This window comes from Bufo gargarizans, chromosome 6 (genome assembly GCF_014858855.1).
Source record: "Bufo gargarizans isolate SCDJY-AF-19 chromosome 6, ASM1485885v1, whole genome shotgun sequence".
NCBI classification, from domain to species: Eukaryota; Metazoa; Chordata; class Amphibia; order Anura; family Bufonidae; genus Bufo; species Bufo gargarizans.
The window spans coordinates 245082152-245109640 of NC_058085.1; the positions used below are offsets into that span (position 1 = coordinate 245082152).

Genomic DNA, 27489 nt, shown 5'->3' on the forward strand with positions numbered 1-27489 from the left:
TGTTTCACATGAATAGGTAGGCAGCTGAGTGAGCATCTATGGAATCACTCAACACTGTGTGGATGCTGTATGCTGGAATGCCCTGATAGGGTGTGTGATGTATTTCACATACTAAGGCCTCATGCACACGACCGTTGTGTGCATCCATGGCCATTGTGCAGTTTTCCATTTTTTTTCGCGGACCCATTGACTTTCAATGGGTCCGTGGAAAAATCGGAAAATGCACCGTTTTGCAGCCGAGGCCGTGATCCGTGTATCCTGTCCTATTTTTTTGACGGACAACGGATCACGGACCCATTCAAGTCAATGGGTCCGTGAAAGAACACGGATGCACACAAGATTGGCATCCATGGCCGTAGGTTACTTTCATACAGACGGATCCGAAGATCCGTCTGCATAAAAGCTTTTTCAGATCTAAGTTTTCACTTCGTGAAAACTCATTTCCGACAGTATATTCTAACACAGAGGCGTTCCCATGGTGATGGGACGCTTCTAGTTAGAATACACTACAAACTGTGTACAAGACTGCCCCCTGCTGCCTGGCAGCACCCGATCTCTTACAGGGGGCCGTGATAAGCACAATTAACCGCTTCAGGTGCGGCACCTGAAGGGGTTAATTGTACTATCATATCCCCCTGTAAGAGATCAGGGCTGCCAGGCAGCAGGGGGCAGACCCCTCCCCCCTCCCCAGTTTGAATATCATTGGTGGCCAGTGCGCCCCCCCCCCCCCCCCCCCTCTATTGTAATAATTCGTTGGTGGCACAGTGTGCACCCCCCATCGGACCCCCCCTTCCTCCCTGTATTGTAATAATTATTCGTTGGTGGCACAGTGTGCGCCCCCCATCGCCCCCACCCCCCCCCCCCCCGATCATTGGTGGCAGCGGAGTTCCGATCGGAGTCCCAGTTTAATCGCTGGGGCTCCGATCGGTAACCATGGCAACTAGGACGCTACTGCAGCCCTGGTTGCCCTGGTTACTTAGCAATAGTACAATAGTAAAAGATTCATACTTACCTGGGAGCTGCGATGTCTGTGTCCGGCCGGGAGCTCTACCTACTGGTAAGTGACAGCAATGCGCCGCACAGACCTGTCACTTACCAGTAGGAGGAGCTCCCGGCCGGACACAGACATCGCAGCTCCCAGGTAAGTATGAATCTTTTACTATTGTACTATTGCTAAGTAACCATGGCAACCAGGGCTGCAGTACGGTCCTGGTTGCCATGGTTACCGATCGGAGCCCCAGCGATTAAACTGGGACTCCGATCGGAACTCCGCTGCCACCAATGATGGGGGGGGGGAGATGGGAGGCCGCACACTGGCCACCACCAATGTTGTTAATGCTATAGAGGGAGGGGGGGGGCCGATGGGGGGCACACACTGTGCCACCAACGAATAATTATTACAATACAGGGAGGAAGGGGGGGGCGCACACTGTGCCACCAACAAATTATTACAATAGAGGGAGGGGGGGGGGGCGGCCGCACTGGCCACCAATGATATTCAAACTGGGGGTGGGGGGCTGCCCCCTGCTGCCTGGCAGCCCTGATCTCTTACAGGGGGATATGATAGTACAATTAACCCCTTCAGGTGCGGCACGTGAGCAGCAGGGGGCAGTCATGTACACAGTTTGTAGTATATTCTAACTAGAAGCGTCCCCATCACCATGGGAACGCCTCTGTGTTAGAATATACTGTCAGAAATGAGTTTTCACGATGTAACTCATATCCGACAGTATATTCTAACATAGAGGCGTTCCCATGGTGATGGGGACGCTTCAAGTTAAAATATACCATCGGATTGGAGAAAACTCAGATCAGATGGTATAAAACGGACTCCAGACTTTACATTGAAAGTCAATGGGGACGGATCCATTTGAAATGGCACCATATTGTGTCAACGTCAAACGGATCCGTCCCCATTGACTTGCATTGTAATTCAGGACGGATCCGTTTGGCTCCACACGGCCAGGCGGACACCAAAACGTTTTTCATGTCCGTGGATCCTCCAAAAATCAAGGAAGACCCACGGACGAAAAAACGGTCACGGATCACGGACCGTGAAAAAATACTGTCGTGTGCATGAGGCCTAACAGTCTGAGATTGGAACACAACACTGATTCCACTCATGACAGGGCCTCCAGCTTTTTATTCGCTATCAGCTGCTCTGCTGGTTAATGCTAGGTAGGACTGCAAATGAACGCACCTGTGCCGTGTCCTGATTCCTTCTCCAGCAAACGTTCCAGCAGGATTAGGATTTAGTCCAGACTGTACGTTATGTAGTGGGTCTATTACCTTCCTGAACTACATTACTTCAGTCTGGAGCCGGAAATTCACGAAAGTGATGTACAGTTATTTCACGTTTTAACTAGATATTAATAAAAATACTTTATTATTTTCTTTTAAATACGTTCTTCAGGCAGTGTGATATAATTACTTTACATTCTCCATATGTCTACATCATGTTTGGATTATTTTGGGAATGATATTTTATTTTTTTGGGGATGTTGCAAGGCTTAGAAGTTTAGAAGCAAATCTTGAAATTTTTCAGAAATGTTCAAAAACCCAATTTTTAGGGACCAGTTCAGGTCTGAAGTCACTTTGTGAGGCTTACATAATAGAAACCACCCAAAAATTACCTCATTCTATAAACTACACCCCTCAAGGTATTCAAAACTGATTTTACAAACTTTGTTAACCCTTTAGGTGTTCCACATGAATTAATGGAAAATCCAAAATTTCACTTTTTTAGCAGATTTTCCATTTTAATTTTTTTTTTTTCCAGTTACAAAGCAAGGGTTAACAGCCAAACCAAACTCAATATTTATGGCCCTATTCTGTAGTTTACAGAAACACCCCATATGTGGTCGTAAACCGCTGTACGGGCACACGGCAGGGCGCAGAAGGAAAAGAATGCCATGCGGTTTTTGGAAGGCAGGTTTTGCTGGACTGTTTTTTTTTTTTACACCATGTCCCATTTGAAGCCCCCCTGATGCACCCCTAGAGTAGAAACTCCATAAAAGTGACCCCATTTTAGAAACTACGGGATAGGGTGGCAGTTTTGTTGGTACTAGTTTAGGGTACATATGATTTTTGGTTGCTTTATATTACACTTTTTGTGAGGCAAGGTAACAAGAAATAGCTGTTTTGGCGCCGTTTTTATTTTTTGTTATTTACAACATTCATCTGACAAGTTAGATTATGAGATATTTTTATAGACCAGGTTGTCACAGATGCGGCGATACCTAATATGTATACTTTTTTTAAAAATGTATGTACGTTTTACACAATGATTTTATTTTTGAAGCAAAAAAAATCATGTTTTAGTGTTTCCATAGATGTAAGGTGACAAAAAATGGTTTATTTAGCACAGTTTTTATTTTTTACGGTGTTCATCTGAGAGGTTAGGTCATGTGATATTTTTATAGAGCCGGTCGATACGGACGTGGCAATACCAAATATGTATACTTTTTATTTATTTATGCAAGTTTTACACAATAACAGCATTTTTCAAACAAAAAAAATGATGTTTTAGTGTCTCCATATTCTGAGCCATAGTTTTTTTATTTTTTGGGCAATTGTCTCAGGTAAGGGCTCATTTTTTGCGGGATGAGGTGACGGTTAGATTGGTACTATTTTGGTGGGCAAACGCCTTTTTGATCGCTTGCTGTTGTACTTTTTGTGATTTTATTTTTTACGGTGTTCATCTGAGGGGGTTAGTTCATGTGATATGTTTATAGAGCCGGTCGATACGGATGCGGGGATACCTAATATGTATACTTTTTTTCCCCCCTATTTTTTACCAATTATTTTTTAACTTTACTTGGGGAAAATTACGTTTTTATTTTTACTTGAAAATTTTAATTTTTGGGGAGGAAACTTTTTTTTTGTCCCACTTTGGGAATTGAATTTTTGGGGGTATATTCCTTTACAATGCATTCCAATACTTGTGTATTGGAATGCATTGGCTGTATGAGTAATACTGTGTGTATTACTCATACAGCTTCCGGGGCCTGTGAGATCCAGGGGGCTGGATCTCACATGCTCTTCACTGGAAGGCAGTGCAGATGCCTCAGGAAGGCATTGCGCTGCCTTCCATGCCATCGGGTCCCCCCCACAGCCCCATGGGAACCCGATGGCACCACCGCCGCACCAGATAAAAGCCGCAAACCGCAGGTCTGAATTGACTTGCGGTTTGCAGCAATCGCCGACACTGGGGGGTTACGGGACCCTCCTGCGCATTTAGCCGAGGTGCCTGCTCAATGATTTGAGCAGGCACCTTGTTACGATCACTGCCCGCCGGGCGGCGGTGATCGGAACAACACGTGACGTACCGGTAATGGCTGTGTGTTGAGGGCACACCAAATGTACACTGCTATACAAGCCGCACACGGACTGCTTTACACTGTATCACAGTGTCAGATCTTCAGTGCTGTCCCATGAAAAGATGAAATAAAATATTTACAAAAATGTGAGGGGTGTAGTCACTTTTGCGAGATACTGTAAATCGTGCTGTGGTGCTTGTAATGTATACGGTGCAGAGCTGTGTGTGTAATGTATACGGTGCAGAGCTGTGTGTGTAATGTATACGGTGCAGAGCTGTGTGTGTAATGTATACGGTGCAGGGCTGTGTGTGTAATGTATACGGTCAGTGCTGTGTGTGTAATGTATACGGTGCAGGGCTGTGTGTGTAATGTATACGGTGCAGAGCTGTGTGTGTAATGTATACGGCGCAGAGCTGTGTGTGTAATGTATACGGTGCAGGGCTGTGTGTGTAATGTATACGGTGCAGAGCTGTGTGTAATGTATACGGTGCAGGGCTGTGTGTGTAATGTATACGGTGCAGGGCTGTGTGTGTAATGTATACGGTGCAGGGCTGTGTGTGTAATGTATACGGCGGAGAGCTGTGTGTAATGTATACGGCGCAGAGCTGTGTGTGTAATGTATACGGCGCAGAGCTGTGTGTAATGTATACGGCGCAGAGCTGTGTGTAATGTATACGGCGCAGAGCTGTGTGTGTAATGTATACGGCGCAGAGCTGTGTGTAATGTATACGGCGCAGAGCTGTGTGTGTAATGTATACGGCGCAGAGCTGTGTGTAATGTATACGGCGCAGAGCTGTGTGTGTAATGTATACGGCGCAGAGCTGTGTGTAATGTATACGGTGCAGGGCTGTGTGTGTAATGTATACGGTGCAGGGCTGTGTGTGTAATGTATACGGTGCAGAGCTCTCTGTGTAATGTATACGGCGCAGAGCTGTGTGTGTGTAATGTATACGGTGCAGAGCTGTGTGTGTAATGTATACGGCGCAGAGCTGTGTGTGTGTAATGTATACGGCGCAGGGCTGTGTGTGTAATGTATACGGTGCAGAGCTCTCTGTGTAATGTATACGGTGCAGAGCTGTGTGTGTAATGTATACGGCGCAGAGCTGTGTGTAATGTATACGGTGCAGAGCTGTGTGTAATGTATACGGTGCAGAGCTGTGTGTGTAATGTATACGGCGCAGAGCTGTGTGTGTAATGTATACGGCGCAGAGCTGTGTGTGTAATGTATACGGCGCAGAGCTGTGTGTGTGTGTGTAATGTACCTCCCATACATGTGACCGATCACATGCTCATGACGTCATCAAAGGTCCTTGACCCCCACCAGGATTTAGTCTCTAATGTCAGGGTTTGCGCCTAGAATGTATGGGCTTCTGAGCGAATGCAGCCCCGCCCACAAATCGCTGTAAGAACTCGCGTCCACCACCATAACAAGCCTCACTCTAAACCTAGTTCAGACACACACAAAAAACCGCACAGAACATCTAGAAAAAGTCCCACAGCTCTTAAAAAACAGAACATTCACCTAAACCCTACTTTTTACCTCCACCTATCTCAGTCACATGATCTCGTCATGTGACCTAAACCTCACAGGAACCCATACACACTAGGCTTTTGTGATATTGAGGCTTGGAACCCAGACAGGAAGTTTGTGATAAGCTAATATCCGGTGTGTAAGTTCTGTCAGAAGCTGGGGCTTCCATTTCTCGATTAAATGTCTCCTTTGTCCAGGGCACCCTAAAGACTGGCGCGTACAGGTGAGAGCCGCCGCTGTCTACAGTAGACGGGGTGCTGTACACGTGTACTGGGCAGGAGGCCGTCACATCGACGGGCCAGTCCATTCTAGCAGCGCCTAATGACTGGTATCAGTGCTTGTAGGAGGCACCATTATGTGTGGGATAGGGTCCTGTGCGACTGGGGAGGGCAAGTGTTTTATTACATTCATTATAATGTTATCTATATGGGTGTATATTATATTGGTATAGATGGGTGTCTGTATATTATATTGGTGTATAGATGGGTGTCTTTATATTATATTGGTGTATAGATGGGCGTCTGTATATTATATTGGTGTATAGATGGGTGTCTTTATATTATATTGGTGTATAGATGGGTGTCTGTATATTATATTGGTGTATAGATATATTATGGTGTATAGATGGGCGTCTGTATATTATATTGGTGTATAGATGGGCGTCTGTATATTATATTGGTGTATAGATGGGCGTCTGTATATTATATTGGTGTATAGATGGGCGTCTGTATATTATATTGGTGTATAGATGGGTGTCTGTATATTATATTGGTGTATAGATGGGTGTCTGTATATTATATTGGTGTATAGATGGGTGTCTGTATATTATATTGGTGTATAGATGGGTGTCTGTATATTATATTGGTGTATAGATGGGTGTCTGTATATTATATTGGTGTATAGATGGGTGTCTGTCTATTATACAATTTATTTTATGCACTTATATAGCGCTGACATATTCTGCCACGCTTTACAGACATTTATAGGTTAATGTGTTGTATATTGTATAGATGTATATAGCTGTGTGTATATTATATTGTGGTATATGGGTGTATATTACATCGCTTTATACTGGTGTGTGTGCATATATACACAAACACATTATATTGGTATTTGTATCATTGTTCTGTAGGTGTGTGTGTATATCATTACATATAGGTCCTAGGAGCATATTAGAAATGGGGTCTGTATGTTTTTACATATCTGTAAATGAATCGGGTGGAGGTTGTGTGTTTTGTTACATATATGGGTGTTTGTATATTATATTATTGCATATAGGTGTTAATTCCATGTTGGAAATAGGATCTCTAGGGTTCTTACATATATTTGTAAATAAATGATAAATGGCATTTGTGCGTTATTAGAAATTGGATCACAATGTTTGTGTTTATTATTAGTATAGTATATTATTATATGGCATTGTGTATTTGTTACATACAGATGTCAGTGTGCGGGTGTTGATATCGTTGTATATAGGTATGAATGATAGGTATTACCAGTGGAATGTGTATATTAGTGTGTCATACAGTAACATGACTGCACATGGGTGCCTGTCATGTAACTATTATATATTGCTGTGAATTATTATAACTTGTGTGTGTATTCTATTACTTATGATCCCTCCCAGCGAGGCCTGTGCAGAGAGCCACACTTGCCTGCTCCCAGCCGCTCCTTTCAGGCTCTGTGGCTCCCAGGTCATCTTCACAGAAATTCCTGTCCCTACATGTAATCTTCCTGCATGGACAGGGTCACGTGCTGCTGCAGCCATGATTGGCCTAAGCGGTGACATATCCCCAAAGGATGTTGTCACGTACCACTTTGGAACAGGTCACTGCTGAGGCCACTCATTGGGTGCAGTGGCGCTCCTGATTCATTCTGTGTTGGAAGATTACATGCGGGAGTCAGAAGTCTGGTGAAGACAACCTGGGAGCCACAGAACCTGAACTGAGTTGTGGGGAGCAGGTAAGTATAGCTTTCTGCACAGGTCTCGCTAGAAGTGGGGAGAACATTATAAAAATATAATTCCCGAATAAGTCCTTTAAGGCTTCCAAGCGTTCTCGTACAGGCTTTCTGTATCTACTATATCTTCTACCTCTTTGGTCCGTGAGGGAATAAATGTATTTCTGAATTTACGGGAGGCCAAGGTTCTCATTAGACCCAGAATACGTTGGGGGTCATATAAGTCACTTCCTTTAGATTGGGATGGGGTTATTTACGTCACTTCCTTTCTGGCACCCGCACCCTCAACCCACTAAATCTGGTTCCAACAGGAACATCTCCGTCTGAAGGTGAGATATTCGGTCCTACCACGATGGGGTCAGGCTCATTGTCTTTTGAGATTTTTGGATCTCCCGCATCACAAGCACTTAGGTCAGCAAAGTAGTATCTTGAAGCTAAAACAGTGTCTGCTGTGAGGTCTTGTGGCTTCTCTAAATGTGTTATCAGAACCATGCAGGTCTTTTTTCCACTATTAGTTTTTTAGGTTCAGGATCTGAGACTTCGAAGGTCTCAGGCCTCTGTATCCTATTTTCAGAATCCTTTTACCACTAAGCCTGCCATCCATGATGTTTTTTTCAGAGAGTCGCCATTGCGGCTCCTTATCATTTTCTAACATCTCAGTGGGACCTCAAACTGGTTCTGGGAACCATGCAGTCTGCTAATTTTGAATCTCTACAAGAAGGGTGGCTGTTGTTTTGTCCTTTGCATTCCCATCATGTCTACGTCCTGCTCCATTAATTATAATGGGGACTGGCGGAGATCCATCTGCATTCAGGCAAATATGCCGAGAATAATCCGGAAGAAAACCTGACTGCAGCCGGATCTCCACCGATACCCATTATAGTTAATGGGGCTGGACAGAGACTTCTGAACTTCCATCAATGTTGGAATGCACAGAGATGTGTCAGGCTGTTCCCTGCCGGATCTCAAGCACTAGTGTAAGACTAGCCTAACACTTCCAGACACAGACCCTTTGATTTGGTTGTGGTAGGACTTCCGTGGTATAGAAGAGCTCCCTTCGCCATCACTGTAACAACAGTTTTGGGCAACACAAAATTTTCTTGATGCATATTTCCAATGGAATGAAAAAACGGTATGTGAACACGGGCCTTTAGTGTATTGTCTGTCATTCTGCTCCTGTCTGATCCTCTTATTCTCCCGGGAGATAAGCCGTGGCTTTCTCCCCTCTCCCCAGCTGAACGTGTATGGGGAGTCGGTAGAGATGTCCGTCGGTTGAACATTCATTCAGCAGAGAGCTTCTGAATGTGTGTCAGTGGTCTTAGATTGTATTTGGTGGTGGTGCACCTGACAGCAGGATGAATCCTAGTAAGCCAGGTTTACTACCTGGTAGGGTTGATACTGCTGATTAAAAGGATACCTGTCCTGTGAAAACCTATTGTGGTTTTCCTGAGAAAAACATTTCAATTCATTATGCATATAAGAGCTTCAGTGCACCAAGGGGTGGCGTCTAGCCCCTCAGCTTTCCAGTACTAACAGGCCACTTGGTGCACTTTAAGCCCTCATTTACGTAAAAAATTTTCAGGAATGCCACAAACAATTTTCACAAGACGGGTATCATTTAATCAGCAGGATCAACCCGACATTGCAGCATGTCTGGTTTAATAGGGTTGATCCGGCTGACTGGTGCTCTTTAACCCCCCTTCCCTTTGTTCTGTAATCTCTTATTGGTTTACTTACGCGGAAGGTAGTGTTTTTACAGTAGGTAAGGTTGCATCAAATAAATGTTCCTTCACACATTTTTGTGACCACAAACAAAATTTAATTATCTGCTTTACGATGCGAGTGTTCATCCTTATGTGACGTGTCTGTTCATAGGGGTCATCTTGAAGGCCACTCAAGGTGCTTCTTGAAAACATCCCGTGTGCTCACTGATGATGGACAAGGACAGGGATCATGTGGCTAAGAGGATATTAAAGCTTACCTTGGAGATCATCTATCTGTTGACCGGTGAGGTGCGTGATTCTGTCAGTGTCACAGTGATGTCACCTACCTCGTTCAGTATGTCACTATCCAAGCATAATTAGAATTTTAGTGAATTGTAGTTTCCTCGCTTTTCATCTGTTTATAGGAATATGGGCCTGTAAAGAAGATGGGAGAGTATACATCACTTAAGTCCATCATGGATCTTCAGTTCCCATCATGGGCACTTGAGGAGGAGCAGAAAGATGAGAAGATCCTAGATCTCACCAATAAGATAATTCGGCTGCTGACTGGAAAGGTGAGCGCTGCTGGGATTGCTGGGACATTATATAGTAATACCAAGAGAGGATTCTTGAAATTGCATTTTTTTTATGTGGCAGGTTCCGATAACATATGAGGACATCATGGTTAGTTTCACCATGGAGGAGTGGGAGTATGTAGAAGGACACAAGGATCTCTACAAGGACATCATAATGCAAGATCCTCAATCTTTCTCGTCTCCTGGTAATTTTGTGCCCTTGTTAGGTCTTGAAATTAAAGCTTGTAAAACAAAATTTCATAAAGGTGAAGGAGTTTAGCAGTCTGACTATATCCCTTTTTAAATAATCTGCTGGGGCATGTGTAGTTGAGAGGTCTAGAACCTCTATCAGGCTATACCCAATGGGGCTCCTAATCTAAGGTTCCTATCAATATGTCTTTGGAGTGTGGGAGGAAACCCACGCTAACACAAGGAGAACATACAAACTTTGTTATTAAATTAAATTGATGGCTATACCGTCAACTGCTGCAGCAATATATTAGTCCTTTTTATTTATGCAAATGACCTAGTTGGAGCACAGAGGGGCTGGCAGTAGAGCTTCGAGCACTACTTTGGCCTCTCGGTGCCCTATACACCCCTCTGCACTTTGATTGACAGGGTTAATAGCCCTGTCTTCTTGTGCCTTCACTGTGACTCGCAAATAATCGTTGGTGGTCCAGCTTAATATGTTCTATCTTCTATAGGTGGCAGTGTGTACTACATGCACTAGGAATGCATGATTTTGCTAATGCTCTATGTCAGGGGTAATCATCCTTTGGCACTCCAGCAGTTCTGAAACTACAACTCACAGAATTCTCCTTTCACTTCTGTGGGAGTTACAAGAACAGCCAAGCGGGTGTGCATGCTGGGAGTTGTAGTCTTCACATAGAGTGGAGCAGCTGGGAGCATCACAAGGTAAGTATCCTCTTGTCCCCACACAGTACTCTGTCCCTTCTGCAGAGGCTCTGCTACCACCAGTGACACGCAGATATAAGCCACAGCATATTAGGAAAATCATGCATTCCTGTATTTTATAATACTCACTGCCACCAATGACTGGACCAGTAATGGTTATTTGTGAGTCACAGTGCTATTAGCCCTGTCAATCAAAGGGGAGGGGGGAGTATATAGAGCACAAAGGGGCATGGCTGTAACAGTCCTCTTAGCACTACTGCCAGCCCCTTGGTGCTCCAACTGAGTTGTATGCATAAATATAAATACTAATCTATTGCTGCAGTTAATCATATAGCCATAACTCGGATATCAACTTAATAAGCATGATCAACCCTACTTGACAATGGTTTTATAGGGTTGATCATGCTGACAGGTGCTCTTTAAGGGTAGACACACACTAACATATTGAATGTGATAAACTCGCAGCGTGTGTCCATAAGAGGTCTTGTTCCAGCCTCTACTCCTCTGAGCATACCATAGCATTTTACTGATTTATAATGCCGTGCAACCCTTAGGCCCCTTTCACACGAGCAAGTTTTCCACGCAGGTGCGATGCGTGAAGTGAACAATTTTTTTTTCGCGCATCAGTTCTGCGTTGCGTGAGAATCGCAGCATGTTCTATATTCTTCGTTTTTCCCGCAGCCCTGACCCCATAGAAGTTAATGGGGCTTAAGTGAAATACACATTGCATCCGTAAGCAAGTGCGGATGTAATCCGTTTTTCACTGATGGTTGATAAGAGATGTTTGTATACCTTCAGTTTTTTATCACGAGCGTGAAAAACGTATTGCACTCGCACACAAAAAACTAAAACACTGAATGCAATCGCAGATAAAACTGACTGAGGCCTCTTTCACACTTGCGTTGTCCGGATCCGGCGTGTACTCCACTTGCCGGAATTACACGCCGGATCCGGAAAAATGCAAGTGTACTGAAAGCATTTGAAGACGGACGTCTTCAAAATGCTTTCAGTGTTACTATGGCACCCAGGACGCTATTAAAGTCCTGGTTGCCATAGTAGGAGCGGGGGAGCGGTATACTTGCCATCCGTGCGGCTCCCGGGGCGCTCCAGAGTGACGTCAGAGCGCCCCATGCGCATGGATGACGTGCCATGCGATCACGTGATCCATGCGCTTTGGGCGCCCTGACGTCACTCTGGAGCACCCCGGGAGCCACACGGACGGTAAGTATACTGCTTCCCCGCTCCCCACTACACTTTACCATGGCTGCCAGGACTTTAGCGTCCCGGCAGCCATGGTAACCACTCTAAAAAAGCTAAACGTCGGATCCGGCAATGCGCCGAAACGACGTTTAGTTTAGTCCGGATCAATGCTTTTCAATGGGCATTCATTCCGGATCCGGCCTTGCGGCAAGTCTTCAGTTTTTTTGGCCGGAGCAAAAAGCGCAGCATGCTGCGGTATTTTCTCCGGTCAAAAAACGTTCCGTTCCGGAACGGAAGACATCCTGATGCATCCTGAACTGATTTCACTCCATTCAGAATGCATTAGGATAATTCTGATCAGGATTCTTCTGGCATAGAGCCCCGACGACAGAACTCTATGCCGGAAGACAATAACGCAGGTGTGAAAGAGCCCTGAACTTGCTTGCGAAATGGTGGGATTTTCACTGAACGCACCCTGAGCCAATCTGTTACGGTCATGTAAAATCGGCCTTAGAACAGGCGAAAAGTTCTCCATTCTTGGTTTCCTCAAACCAGAGAATCCGGTTTCTCACAGTCTGAGTCCTTTCAGTGCTTTTTTTTCAAACTCCAGGCAGGCTTTTATGTATCTTTTACTGAGGAGACCTTTCATTCTGGCCAGTCTGCTATAAAGCCCAGATTGGTGGAGTGCTATGGTGATTGCTGACCTTCTGGAAGTTTCTCCCATCTGCACACAGGATCTTTGGAGCTCAGCCAGAGCGGTGTTTGGGTTCTTGGTCACCTCTCTGACCAAGGCCCATCTCCTCTCGTTACTTAGTTTAGTGGAGCGGCCAGCTCTAGGAGGAGTTCTGGTTGTTCCAAACTTCTGTGATTTAAGAAATGGAGGCCATTGTGCTCTTGGGAATTTCCAGTGCAGCAGAACATTTAGTATCCTTCTCCAGATCTGTGCCTCCACACTGTGCTGTCTCTGGGCTCTACAGGCAGATCTTTCCTCCTCATGGCTCGGTTTTTGCTCTGATACGCATTATCCACCGTGAGACATTATATAGACAGGGGTGTATCTTTCCAGATCATGTTCATTCAATTGAATTTACCACTGGTGGACACTAATCAAGGTGTAGAAACATCTCAAAGATGATCAAGAGAAATGGAAGACCCCCCCCCCCCCCCACCCCCCAGAGCTAAATTTCATAGCAAAGGGTCTGAATACTGATGTTCTTGCAAAATGTGTTTCCTTTTTAATAAATTAGCAAAAATTTCTACCCTTCTGTTAACACTTTCTCATTATGGGGTATTGCGTGAAGTGATGGGAAAACTTGATATTAAAAATAAATAAATAAATTTTTTAGCCCAAGGCCGCAGCATAACAATGTACAAAAAATAAAATGAAAGGGTCTGAAGACTTTCTAAATGTATTGTGCAACCTATGAACATACTATACCTGTGCATTGCATAGGGGTGCTCCATTGAAATCTGCAGTCACTGTAGGCACAATCCTTTATTTCTATCAATGTTTTGTGTCTTATTAGTGGACATCGTGACAACTGCGGAGACTGATTCTTCTGTAGCACTGAAATCTGTTCTTCCATGCACGAGTATTGATTACAGTGATTGCCCTGCCATAGACGGTAAGAGTCTTCAACAAAGCCAGATTTAATATCATTGTATCTGGTGGGCAAGTACCAGGAGGAACTATTCTCATCTTGTGCATCTTCTCAACTCACCCCATAGTCATGAAACCTTGATGATTTATTTCTTGATCATATAGATCAGGCATCCTCAAACTGCGGCCCTCCAGCTGTTGCAAAACTACAAGTCCCAACATGCCCAAACAGCCTACAGGTATCAGCCTACAGCAAGGCATTGTGGGAGTTGTAGTTTTACAACAGCTGGAGGGCCGCAGTTTGAGGATGCCTGATATAAATCTTGCCCTGTTTGGCTGCAGGGCCATCCCATACTAGCCAGAAGTGCATACATATACATATACATTAGTGCTCTTTGAGACTCTTCCTCTTGTCTGACTGAGATGTATGACGTCAAACTGTCAAAAAAAAACCACCAGGAACTTTACTGCTAAGATCTGAATTACCAAATATTTTGGCGTTAATTGGCAAGGAGTTTCTCGTACTGTACCACCATATCATTTTTTATTTTTATTTTTTTTTATTTTTTTTTGGTATTAACAATTTTTATTGTTTTTTCAAGGGTCAGATACATAATGATAATGTGAATATAAATGTAATAAGTAACAATTAGTTATTTTGCTAACAATATTAAAACGGAGTCCAATTAAATACTGTAAGCCTAAGTAGCAGAGGAAGTAAACTAATCATGTTAGGCTCGAGTAGACCTGTAAATAAGGTGAGTTGAAGAACAAAAATATATTTCATAGTAAAGTACAACCATATCTTAAAATGTATTTAACGCTGTAGCACAGCATCTGTTTTACATCAAATGAATGGACTGGCTATTCCAAACTCCTAATATCTTCTAGGTATTCAGTCATTGTGGCAGCTCGGTTTCGACATTTGTTGTCATCCAACTGGATGAACAATTAAGTTGGAGCATGTGCTTCCGTCTCAATGAGCAGGACCGAGGAATTAGAAAATGAGCAAGCAGCAGGTGGCGCTATACAGATGGATTTTAGTGACTATAATACATTTTTAGTTGTATTTGGATCCAGGTGCTGGTTTGACAACCCCTTTAATCACTCTGCAGACCTGTAAACAGTACACAGTCCCGGTATTCTTTTGTCAAAGCATGATGTTCTGTGCACCAGGCTACAGGAGCTCTGCCATAGTTGTTGGTTAATGGGGTCCATTTTATAGACCTCCAGACATATAACCCCTCCTCATCTTATCTTCTGTAGAAAGTAGTGGTCCCAGTGGCAGCTAAGGTTCCCTGTCTGCATCATATGGCAGTCCTCTCTGAGCAGCCAACAGGGTTTAGAAAGCAGCAGAGTGCATGTTGGCCATAATTAAGACTTTTGACATCCCAAAAATGATGGCATATTGCTAGGATATGCCATTGCTCTCCGATCGTTGAAGATCCTTTTGCATCCACCCTTAGAATGAACATGCCCCTTGACAGTATTTCCCTGCAAAATGCTTCTCTCATTGAGTTTTTACTTTTTCTACAGATGGATCAATGAACACAAGTATCTCAGATGGATATGAGAGTCCTTCGTATTCACTGGATTGTACAGAGGAGGACTTTGAAATATCACAAGATGGCAATGAAAAATACAGCAATCTACAATCAAACCAAGAAGATGATGAAGACGATAAGATGGAAAATGAGAGAGATGAAAATGACCCAGTGTCACAACAGGATATGGAGGAGGATAACTATATCTCAGATGATAGCAGAGAGGATGAGACAGTTTCTCATGACTGGAAACTGGAAGCTGATTATATCTCAAAGGACTGTAAACAGGAAATGGAAGACCTGCCTAAGGACTGTAAACAGGAAATGGAGGATGCGGTAAAGGACTGTAAACGGGAAAATGAGGATTCGCCAAAGGACTGTAAACAGGAAACTGAGGATCCGCCAAAGGACTGTAAACAGGAATCTGAGGATCTGCCAAAGGACTGTAAACGGGAAATTGAGGATCCGCCAAAGGACTGTAAACAGGAAGAAGCCAAAAAATTTAAGGATTGTAAATATGAAGATGATGTGGTTGAACGGTGCTATGAGGTAGAGAAAACGGTAGTGTCTTGGGGGTGGGGGGGGGGGGGGGCATTGAACCTATCCTTTCAAAAAGTGATTTCATACCCCTTGTGACCACCTTTTTTTTTTTAAACGGCACTTTATGGAATAGGGTGCAGCTGGGCTCTGGGTGCCGATCTCTGCCCTTTTCTATAACCATTCCATAATCTGGTGCCAGTCTGTGTCACCAATGTGGGCTTAACAACATGAATAAATATATATTTTCTTTTTTTTCTTAAACCATGTCGGCAGCTTAATGTCAAAACGTGTTCTTCTGTAGCGTCCATTAAAATGCCTTTCATGGCATAGGGGAAGAGGCGTCAGTAAATGCGACTGTAGATCTAATAATCTACTTTATGCTTATTAGGACGATCTGCTAAAAGATGTGAAAATTGAGGTTGTATCCGATAATGAATGGGAGGAAGAGATGTCTTTCTGGGGTGAACAAGGAAGACACATATTTGATGAGGAAATTCCTGGAGACTTCAGTTCAGGTAAGTGTCAAACTTAGTATTAAACTTGTATGTTACAGTATGTATTCCCATGAGCCTTTCTGATAAATAGCTCGGCAAGAAGAGGAGATTAGAGCGGAGTGAATACAGTTTCAGCAATTCTGCTATATTAAAGGGGTTCTCCAGAATATAGTAATTGATGACCTATCCCCAGGAGAGGTCATCAATATTAGATCAGTGGGGATTCAACACTCCCAAACCCCCCTCTTCCCCCCCCCCCCCCCCCCCCCCCCCTTTCCATTCAGATGTTTGAAAGTAGCTCCGGCACCGGATCTACACAGTGTGTCCATGTCTATTTTAATAGTTATTACAGATAGTGATGCTGCTGTTGAACTGTGCAGTAACATGATCAAGTCAAATAGTCACCAGTGAAAATAATAAGTTATTTTTTTTCCCCTTTTTTAATACAGATATATCCAATAACAGAATGACTGTAGAGAGGTGCCCACATGCATTTTATCCACATTGTAAAAAAGGAGATGGCGGTGTATCTCAGGATTATCAGGTGAACCACCTACTATGAAAGCATATGTGATAACATTACTAGGGTGACTGTGTACCAGTACCATCTTACATGAGGCATTTTCTCTATACAGTATAATGTAAAACAAAAGCTTCTCTGCTCTTTATGGCAGCTGCAATGAATGGTAGGATACATTTTTCAGGACTATTGTAGATGGAGTACAGCCTCCCGCGGATGGGAGCTGCATACGAGCCTTTTCTATGTGTGAAGTATTTCTAGTTTGCCTTATGTAAGGGTCCTTTTACCCTGCAGTGAGCGCCGATCACATTAAACAGGGCAGTAATTAGGCATCCAAGTGTATGGAGATGAATGATCGTTAATATTCTTGTTTTTCCCCATTCAGTTTTCCTTATCAAGCTGCTGACAGTAGATTATATATGAACGTAAAAAGATGCAGTCAGCTAATATTTTCTCGGCAGCCATTTTTACACAAGGCAATTTTCGGGAACAAATGTTTGCAAGAACGTTTGTTTACCCAGTTATCAGTCTGTGTAACGAGGGCCTTGTAGAGGAGCAGTCACCACTCCTAACATGTCTGTTTAGTCAGTAATTGTATTGCACATCAATAATTTTGGAGCATCAGTTCTTAAAGGGAGTCTTTCACCGAATATGACCATTACAGACCACTCAGATCAGGTTCTCCATTACTTTCCCTAGATTACTATGGTACCTTTCATATTGCAATCCATCGCCGATTTGCTCCAAAAAACACTTTTATACCATATGGTAATTAGGTTCTGAAGGTGCCCAGGGGCGGCGTTCATGCGGCCGGTGCCCAGGCCCCTGGGCGATTTGCTTCCCAAACCCCTCCTCTTTCACCCCTCTGGCCCGCCCTTGTTTAATCTGATTTCCTCTCCGTCTGAAATCCCGTGCCTCCGCCGGCTGGATCAGCTGGCGCATGCACATGGAAAGTCCCTGTTCCTCTGCACATAATAGGCAATGCAGTGCGCACGCGCCGGGAATGTGTGGAGCGGCGAGGACGCGGGATTTCAGACAGAGAGAAGGAGGTAATCAGATTAAACAAGGGCGGGCCAGAGGGGTCAAAGAGGAGGGGTTTGGTAAGCAAAGCGCCCAGGGGTCTGGGCACCAGCCGCATGAACGCCGCCCCTGAGCACCTTCAGAACCTAATTACCATATGGTAGAAAAGTGGTTTTTTGAGCAAATCGGCGATGGATGCAATATGAAAGGTACCATAGTAATCTAGGGAAAGTAATGGAGAACCTGATCTGAGTGGTTGGTAATGGTCATATTCGGTGAAAGACTCCCTTTAAGAACTGATGCTCCAAAATTATTGATGTGCAATACAATTACTGACTAAACAGACATCAATAATTTTGGTGTTCATGCAGCTGGTGCCCAGACCCCTGGGCGCTTTGCTTACCAAACCCCTCCTCTTTGACCCCTCTGGCCCGCCCTTGTTTAATCTGATTACCTCCTTCTCTCTGTCTGAAATCCTGCGTCCTCGCCGCTCCACACATTCCCGGCATGTGCGCACTGCATAGCCCATTATGTGCAGAGGAACAGGGACTTTCAATGTGCATGCGCCAGCCGATCCAGCTGGCGGAGGCACGGGATTTCAGACGGAGAGGAAGAGGTAATCAGATTAAACAAGGGCGCGCCAGAGGGGTGAAAGAGGAGGGGTTTGGTAAGCAAAGCGCCCAGGGGCCTGGGCACCGGCCGCATGAACGCCGCCCCTGGGCACCTTCAGAACCTAATTACCATATGGTATAAAAGTGTTTTTTGGAGCAAATCGGCGATGGATTGCAATATGAAAGGTAGCATAGTAATGTGGGGAAAGTAATGGAGAACCTGATCTGAGTGGTCTGTAATGGTCATATTTGGTGAAGACTCCCTTTAAGATGCTCCATTCCTCTGTCATTTCTACCAAACATTTATGAATAAATTACTAACTGGATGTCACAAGTTGGGGTTTGTTGATGCACAGCCTGACACTGTCCAGTCAGTGCTGTGAGGGCCAGAGGTTGCTTAAGCTGCAGAAAACAAGAAATAGCAGCCTACTTTTGATGGAACTATAACCTTCATAATTTTTATAACATTTATAAACTACTTTTTGTTTCTGACAGCCACCAATTCCGCCTGGAGAAATCGCAAGTAACAGCAATCCACAAGCTATGCCGAATTGTCACGTCGGTAACAGAACAGCAACACTAAATAACATTAATGCAAAAAATTGTGTTAGAACTTTTCCTCCTACTCATCAAATTGAACGGATGCCACAGGTTAGCTTACCTGCCACCCAAGACCATGCCCAAATGGGACAGCAACAAAAAAATATTAACACCGCCAGGAAAACTACCTCAGATATTCAAACACTGCAAAACTTTATGAGTGAAATGAATGAAAATAGGAAAGTTGAAGAAATACCTCACACGGAGCTGGACACTCTGCTCTCAAAGTTTATTCTGCTGGTAAAGCGCAAAGATGGCAATGAGTATGAGCCCCACACCCTGCGCTGCATGGTGGGAAGTATTGACCGCTTCTTGAAGGAACACAGCTACCACCACACAATCATTTATGGGAACAGCAAAGACTTTCCACTTACAAAACAGTCGCTAAATGCGAAAATCAAATTCCTCAAAAAAATCGCTGAAAGCAACCCACCAATCAGGCCGGAGGCATTAACGGATGATGATATTGAGAACCTCTACAAGGCTGGGACGCTGTCCTTAGATAATCCAACAAGCTTACTGAACTTGGTGTTCTTCAATAACGGTATTCACTTTGCATTACGAACAAAGGAACAGTACAGCCTCCAGTGGGGCGATATCAAGTTAAAAATTGACCCAAGGGGGAATCAATACTTAGAATATTCCGATCGACAAAGCGAAGCGTTAGAAAATCGCAAGAACATAAGGCAAATGAAGCCCAGGATATACGCAATGCCACATGTACCAGACAGAGACCCAGTAACGGCATACTTAAAATATCAAAGCTTCAGGCCTAGTGCCATGATGGCACCAGACTCTCCGTTTTATTTGGCCCCAAATGTGAACTACAATCCAGCGTTCTCGGAATGGTACCGATCGACAAAAATAGGAATACAAAAAATTAGAGCCATGATGACCACTATGAAGATAAGGGCTTCATTGCCAGAATCGAAAAGGAAAGTTAGTTACATAACAAAAAGGAGACTAGTGGAAAGGCTGCCACAGCACACGCTAGCTGCCTCTGGGGCAATGGTGCCAACAGCCCAGCAACATCATTTACAGAACTTCGCCAGCAAGTCCACTATCATGGAGATGAAGCAGCGAAAGTCAGGAATTATTATAAATAATTTACACACAACCTTGGCACGCCCGTCACAAGAAAGACTACCCACTACCAGCAGCATCCAACCCCACCCTTCAACCAGCAGATATGGGGAACTACCTATTCACAAAAGAAGCTTCTTGGCAACAGACTTTGCCCAACAGCGTAACTCAAACATGTTTCTAAACAGCTACCGGTACCTGACTTCAGAGGAACCTGCTAAAAAACACAAGCCTGTTTATGACTTTAAAACAGAATAAAGTCCCTTCTGTTGTACTGTAATGCAAGCCGTCGGCACACCCAATCTTCAAAAGGCACTTTTTGAAAAAGTTACCTGGACTTAAGTTGACTTTTCTATTTTTAGTCTTTACTTGTTTTTACTTAACTCTCTTTTAAGCTTCTATTTATTCAACTTTTTAACTAAGTTGTTCAGTGTTTATTTAAAAGAAATTTGATTATTTCTACACATTTTTCTGAGTTTTTATTTAATGTAATTGAAAATTGTAAATTTTGTTCTTGCATTTCTAATGCTCTTTTTTTCATTGTAATGCGAGTTGACAAAAGAAATTTAAGAATCTCTAGAATTTTTTTTGTCCCATAATTGCGACTTGAGGTAAGAACTGCCCTGTATGAACTGAATAAATCAGTGTCTAATGGACTATGGCATGGTAAAGGGATTTTCCAGGAGTAAAAAAAAAAAATCATAATACAATAAAAGGACAACTGGTAATGTGACATAGAGTGGAGGAAGATTTGGCAACGTGGCTTCCTTTCAGAATTCTATATGTGGTTGCATTTTATATTTGAGGGACAAACATGGTGTGGGTCAGTCACGGAGAATGGGGGGGGATTTATCAAAACTGGTGCAAATGAAAACTCGCATTCGTCCTTTCATTTTCCAAAGGAGCTCCGAAAAATAAAAGGTTGAGTCATATTGGTCGCTATGGACAACTGAGCCAGTTTTTCTTTGCTCCAATTTTGATAAATACCCCCCTTTCTTCACAAAGGGGTTATGCCATGATTAATGTAAAAAAATCTCAGTCTAACAAAGCTAGAACCAGCCCTGTACCTCATGTGGCTCCCCATTCATTGCTCCAAGGGAGCTGGAGTAGATTTAAGGCTGTTGTGTGTCGGCAGTGGATGCACCTAACATAAGTTAGGTGCATCAAGTGCCAGCGTAGTGTTTAGACCGGCGTATAAAATGCCGGTCCTAATAAATGACTCTATTATTTTTTGTTACTTCTTGTCACAAGAAAGCATATTTAACCTCATTACATGTACGGCGCTTGGTACTGGGTTTTAATCCGGTGCAGCGTGCATGTACAGGACAGGATTAAAGCTCCTCTGGTCCCAGTCACTGACAGCCAAGGACCCAGAGGAGTAGACATAAACCGTTTATTACCACTTCTGCCTTCTCCTTTCCTAGGTGCATAGTGCTCAGTGGGTGCTATGGAGGGAGCTGATTTCACCTGGAATAATGCAAAAAAAAGTTTGTCCCCCAGAGGTCTGTCCAGGGAGAGCCGAGGTATGTCCTGCTCTCAACTTGAGCCTCCATCTGCCTCGGAAATACGCCTAATATAGGTGTATTTCAGTATAATAAATGACCCCCTTTGTTTTTTATTTTATTAATAGAGGTGCTACTACTGAAAGGGGAGACATAATGTGGACCTAACTACTGAAAGGGGCAGCACAATGGATATATAACTTCTGTATGGGAACACTAAAGGGACTGGGTGGGTATAGATATGTATTGTGTGGAGTTGGTGGCATGCAAAGGAATGGACAGTCCCAATAGTGACTGGTTTTCTTATGGGAGGGCCATCATTATGATGTCACTGACTGCCATGATGTCATGGACTGTGATGATATCATGTACTCGTGTTATTTATTGATAATTTAATATACGTGTGGTCTAGTAGAAAATTGTAGGCAGTCCCTTTTTAATAAAATGTAGGTATGTTGGAGTGGTGATGAGTCTTTTTAGCACATTTTCAAAGAAAATATGGATATAGAAATGACCTACATAAATGGTGAATAGATGTTTTGAATAAAAATGTAAACAATTCTAAAAAAATTGAGAAAAAAAGAGGGTTCAGTCCTTCAAATGCAGATAAAAAAATCTTTCAGATGCAGATAAAAAAGTTGTCTAAAAAGGGTGTTCATAAAGTCTTGCATATAATAATCACTGATCAGGATAAGTGATCATTCACTGTTACACAGGGTTGTTATCCAGTGATGCCCCTTAAAATATAACAGATTGCCGTTCTGTATAGGATCAAAGATGCGCCTTTTAGAGACTAAATCTGTGTATAACCGTTTATAACTGGTGGTAATTCTCTTCGTATGGTGCGCTGTGGAAGAAAGTGGTGCTCTGTGCCTAGGTGCGGCGTCCCGCACTGTCCCTGGCTACAGAGATCACTTACCCTTCCCGGCGCTTGATCTCCTGGGTTCTCTGGTGATGGTCTGCTGTTCCTGGGAGGCTCCTACGATCCAGTCCGGTTCTCCAGAGACAGCGGCGTGCCTCGTCTTACCAGGGACGCCGGGGGGCGTCCCTGGTAAGACGAGGCACGCCGCTGTCTCTGGAGACGAGGCACGCCGCTGTCTCTGGAGAACCGGACTGGATCGTAGGAGCCTCCCAGGAACAGCAGACCATCACCAGAGAACCCAGGAGATCAAGCGCCGGGAAGGGTAAGTGATCTCTGTAGCCAGGGACAGTGCGGGACGCCGCACCTAGGCACAGAGCACCACTTTCTTCCACAGCGCACCATACGAAGAGAATTACCACCAGTTATAAACTGTTATACACAGATTTAGTCTCTAACAGGCGCATCTTTGATCCTATACAGAACGGCAATCTGTTATATTTTAAGGGGCATCACTGGATAACAACCCTGTGTAACAGTGAATGATCACTTATCCTGATCAGTGATTATTATATGCAAGACTTTATGAACATATACCCTTTTTCGACAACTTTTTTATCTGCATCTGAAAGATTTTTTTTATCTGCATTTGAAAGACTGTAAACCCTCTTTCTCAATTTTTTAGAATTGTTTACATTTTTATTCAAAACATCTATTCACCATTTATGTAGGTCATTTCTATATCCATATTTTCTTTGAAAATGTGCTAAAAAGACTCATCACCACTCCAACATACCTACATTTTATTAAAAAGGGACTGCCTACAATTTTCTACTAGACCACACGTATATTAAATTATCAATAAATAACACCTATACCCAAATAAGAGTGTGCCTGCTTATCTCTTATTCATTTGCAATTTCATATTTCTGACTGGGTGAGTCAGACCAAGCAGCTCTGCACCTCTACCATTTATCTGAGCAGTAGAGCCGTCTATTCCACTTCTCTATCTTGATATCATGTACTCATTTGCATATGCAGCTGCCATAGTGTGGAAAGCCCCTTTAATTGCATCCCAGACTAAAAAAAACTTCCCTCCCACCGTAACTTGCGGACACAACATGAAAACAGCCAAAAGATGAGCTATTATCTACTAGAGAGGTGTCTGTAATAAAGTAGCCAGTCTACCTCATATCTGTTATACAATAAATGATCAGAAAAAACAATGCTCATGTTATAATACTGAACAGAAAAATCACGCAAAAGGGGCTGATAGGGCTGCAAAGGCAAATGAGTGTGAAAGAAAAAGAAAACTGTTCACGGACGAAATAAGGAAAGACCCAAACAACATATAAGACGATCAAGGTGGGGGGGGGGGGGGATTCTCTCTCAGAATGGTGATACTAACTGGTTATAATGAAATGTGTGGGCATATTCTCAATGACCTTTTCCGCTGGTTAGAATGGAAGTAGCTCATCTAAGGAACCCAGATCTCCAAGGATTTGTCATAATGATCTGCTATTATAAGAAGTGAGCATCTTCTATACTCTAGTCGCCTCTTGAATTCAAAGAAGTCCGCTTCCAGGCCTTGGCGTGTCTTAGTATTTTTCTTTTCATAGCATCATCACGACGGCATACAAGGAGAATGACCCCTGACCTCTGTAGGGGCAGGAACAGAGAAAGGTTAAATACTCCCCTCCCATCACCAACACCAGTGTTTCCTGTCCCTACAGAGGACAGGGCAGAGAAAGGTCTCCCTGTATGCAGGGAGATGAAGCTAGGAACCAGGAATTTTTTTTTTTTTTTTTTTTTATTACCTGGAGAAAATCGCTGGCATCCTGCATGGCGTTCCCCTGCCCTCACAGTACTAACACTGGGCAGGCGTGTGTGGGGTATACTCACTCCGGTTGATCCAGGGCCTGGTCCCAGGGCGAGGACTCCCTCCTGAGGTTTCAGCAGGGTTGCGCGTACGTGTGACATCATGTCCAGCGCTCCGGAAGTAACGTAGGTGGCTTCCGGCCCGGCTCAAAGCCAAGTCCTTGACATTCAATGGATGCCTCTATGGTGTCTGTAGCCCCTCACCTGTTCTGAGAGGGCGAAAGCATCCAGCAGCGATGTCTGGAACAGAGGCACGATCCCCTAGAGAATCCGAACCACCGCTGCCGCCATCCGCGAGTCCCCTCTTTTTTTATTGCTTGGTCAGGGAGTCTACTGATCCCCCCCCCCCTCTCCTGCAACAAGAAGGGGGGAGAGATTATTTGATCCCCCTCTTTAAGGCTTCTGTTAGTCTGCTTAACACTAAGAATGCTACGGGTTTCCTCTCTATCTCTTGAGAGGTCCCTTTTTTGTGCAAATCTTACTTTGTGGGAGTTTCTTTCTCAGCTCTGGCTCCAGTGTAGACCTCTCTGGATCCTTACCCCCCATCCCCTCTATTTCCTCCGACCATCTCCTTATAGCTACCTTCTCCTCCTTTCAGGTGTCCAAAGAAACTCAAAAAAAAAAAGATCAAGAGATCCCTCAGATGTATCTCCTGTAATGGCAAACTTCCTGACAGTTATCCCAAAAAACTTTGCAAAAATTGTACATGACGAAGCACCATCTCTGAAGGAAGAACTTAAATCTATGATACAGGAGGAAATTCATTCATCTCTAGCCCATCTATCTGCTAATCCCCCCCCCCGATTTACCGCAACCCAAGAGGAAGCGTGCTAGGTCACCTTCCTCTTTGACTCTGAAGCCATAGCAGACGAGAGCGTCCACTCAGCCAAGTCATGGGGAGAGGGGGAAAGAGTCCGATTCGGACTCAGTGGATAGTGGCCGTAGATTCTATTTTTCTATGGAAGATATGGCCGACCTATTAAGAGTGGTCAGATCCACAATAAATGTGGAGGAAGTACAACGAACCCATTCCGTACAGGAAGAGATGTTTAGAGGGTTCAGAGTAAAAAAAAAAACACCTGTGTTTCCCATAAACGAGAGTATTAGAGATATGGTTCTAGAAGAATGGGCAGACCCTGAAAGACGTCTGGGAGTCTCTACTTCCTTTAAAAATAGGCTACTATTTGATCCCGAAGAATCCAAGGTTTTCAACGAGATCCCCAAGATAGATGTTCAGGTTGCTAAAGTGAACAAAAAGACATCCCTCCCATTTGAGGATGCCTCCCAACTCAAGGATTCCATGGATCGCAAAGCAGACAGCCACCTCAGGAAGTCTTGGGAGACTGCCATATTAAAACTAACATTGCAGCTACCTCAGTCGCTAGATCCATGTTTCTTTGGCTGGGAGAACTAGAAGACCATATAAAAAATAAAACGTCTAGAGAAGAAATCCTCAGTTCCCTTCCCCTCTTAAAATCTGCTACTGCCTTCCTGGCGGATGCTTCGGCTGAGTCGGTCCGATTCTCCGCCAGAGCTGCGGCACTTTCCAACTCGCCCAGACGGGCACTTTGGATGAAGTGCTGGTCTGGGGACAAGACTTCAAAATTAAAACTTTGCTCTATACCCTTTTCCGGGGAGTACGTTTTCGGCCCAGTCCTAGATAAAATTTTCGAATAAAACGCGGACAAAAAGAAAGGGTTTCCGGAGGATCGTCCCTTCAGGCGCCAATTTCCCTTTTGTTCTTCCTCTGGTCAAGAGAAAAGTTACAGGGGGTAAGGGAGGTTGGGGCGCTGAAGTTACACCAAAGGGGGAAGAGGAAAAGGTCAATCCTCCCACCAGAAACTGTCCGACAAGCAATGACGCCGGAGTGGGGGGGAAGACTCTCCAATTTCCCGGAGGAATGGGAATCTATTTCCCAAAATCCCTGGGTCTCCAAAATAGTCGGCACAGGCTATCAAATAGAGTGGTCTTCAAAACCCCCCAAACAAATTTTTGCTGACACGATTTCAACCCAACCTTTGGCAGGGAGTACAGAATCTTCATCGGATGAAAGTAATCACCCCAGTTCCACCTCCAGAAAGAGGCCGGGGATACTATTCAACATTATTCCTAGTCAGGAAAAAAGAAGGCACTTTTCAAACAATCATAAACCCGAAACCATTAAACAAGTTTATTCTTTACCGGAAACCCTTGCATCTACGATACCACTCTTAAGCAAAGACGTCTTCATGTGTACAATAGACCTGCAAGATGCTTACTATCATATTCCGATTCACAGAGTTTTCTCCGGGTTGCAATCCAGGATGTAACGGGGAAAATTCATCATTATCAGTTCAAAGCCCTCCCCTTCGGGATCTCATTGGCCCCGAGGATCTTTACCAAGGTGGTGGTAGTAGAGATGGTTGCCTTCGTCGGGAGAAAGGGGCTTATGGTAGTACCCTACTTGGACGACTTTCTTCTGATCAGCGAAGATCTCTATCAGATCAACTCAGATCTGAAATATTTTTTCTCCATCCTCAACAACCTCGGGTGGATTTTAAACTAAAACAAGTCCATCCTCACCCCTCTTAAGAAAAGTCCGTTTTTTGGGCATGATTCTGGACGTCCGAAGGCAAGCGGTATTCCTACCCCAAGACAAGATCTCGACTATTCAGCAAAAAATCTGATCTTTTCAGAGGAGAAAGTCATGCTCAATCAGAGAGGCGATGAGTATGTTAGATATCTGTAAAGAATAAATCAAGGCAACTGGACATACTGTAGATTTCTTGAAAACGTTTCACTCGTTCTTCCAACAAGCTTTCTCAATTCTGAGTGATTGTACAAAAATTCTGGGAATAAATATGTAACTGAATCCACATCTGGTAATTATACCCAGCATTGGGTCAAAGGTGTTGATTCCATTATCCTAATTGGAGTCAGTAGGTGATAAAGACTTCCCAGAAAAAGGTGTCAAGACAGCATTGTATGTGGCAGACAATAGATGTCTAACCCCCCCACCTCTATTCAAGCTTGGCTTCTCCATTTTTACGTAGATGG

At 43.8% G+C, this 27489-nt stretch overlaps 1 protein-coding gene across 1 annotated transcript; it reads left to right on the forward strand.

Moving 5' to 3' along the window:
- Positions 1-5963: 5963 nt before the first annotated feature.
- Positions 5964-20864, forward strand: LOC122940791. The gene is made up of 9 exons (XM_044297552.1): positions 5964-6073; positions 9685-9821; positions 9938-10087; positions 10170-10293; positions 13729-13827; positions 15339-15895; positions 16275-16401; positions 16830-16924; positions 19027-20864. The coding sequence occupies exons 2-9, from the start codon at positions 9741-9743 to the stop codon at positions 20470-20472; spliced, it is 2679 nt and encodes an 892-aa protein (XP_044153487.1). The 5' UTR covers positions 5964-6073; positions 9685-9740; the 3' UTR covers positions 20473-20864.
- Positions 20865-27489: the final 6625 nt, after the last annotated feature.

Coding starts and splice junctions, on each gene's coding strand:
- LOC122940791 (XM_044297552.1), top strand. CDS start 9,741: ATGATGGACAAGGACAGGGATCATGTGGCTAAGAGGATATTAAAGCTT. Junction 9,822..9,937: donor TCTATCTGTTGACCGGTGAG/GTGCGTGATTCT, acceptor ATCTGTTTATAG/GAATATGGGCCTGTAAAGAA. Junction 16,402..16,829: donor TCCTGGAGACTTCAGTTCAG/GTAAGTGTCAAA, acceptor TTTTTAATACAG/ATATATCCAATAACAGAATG.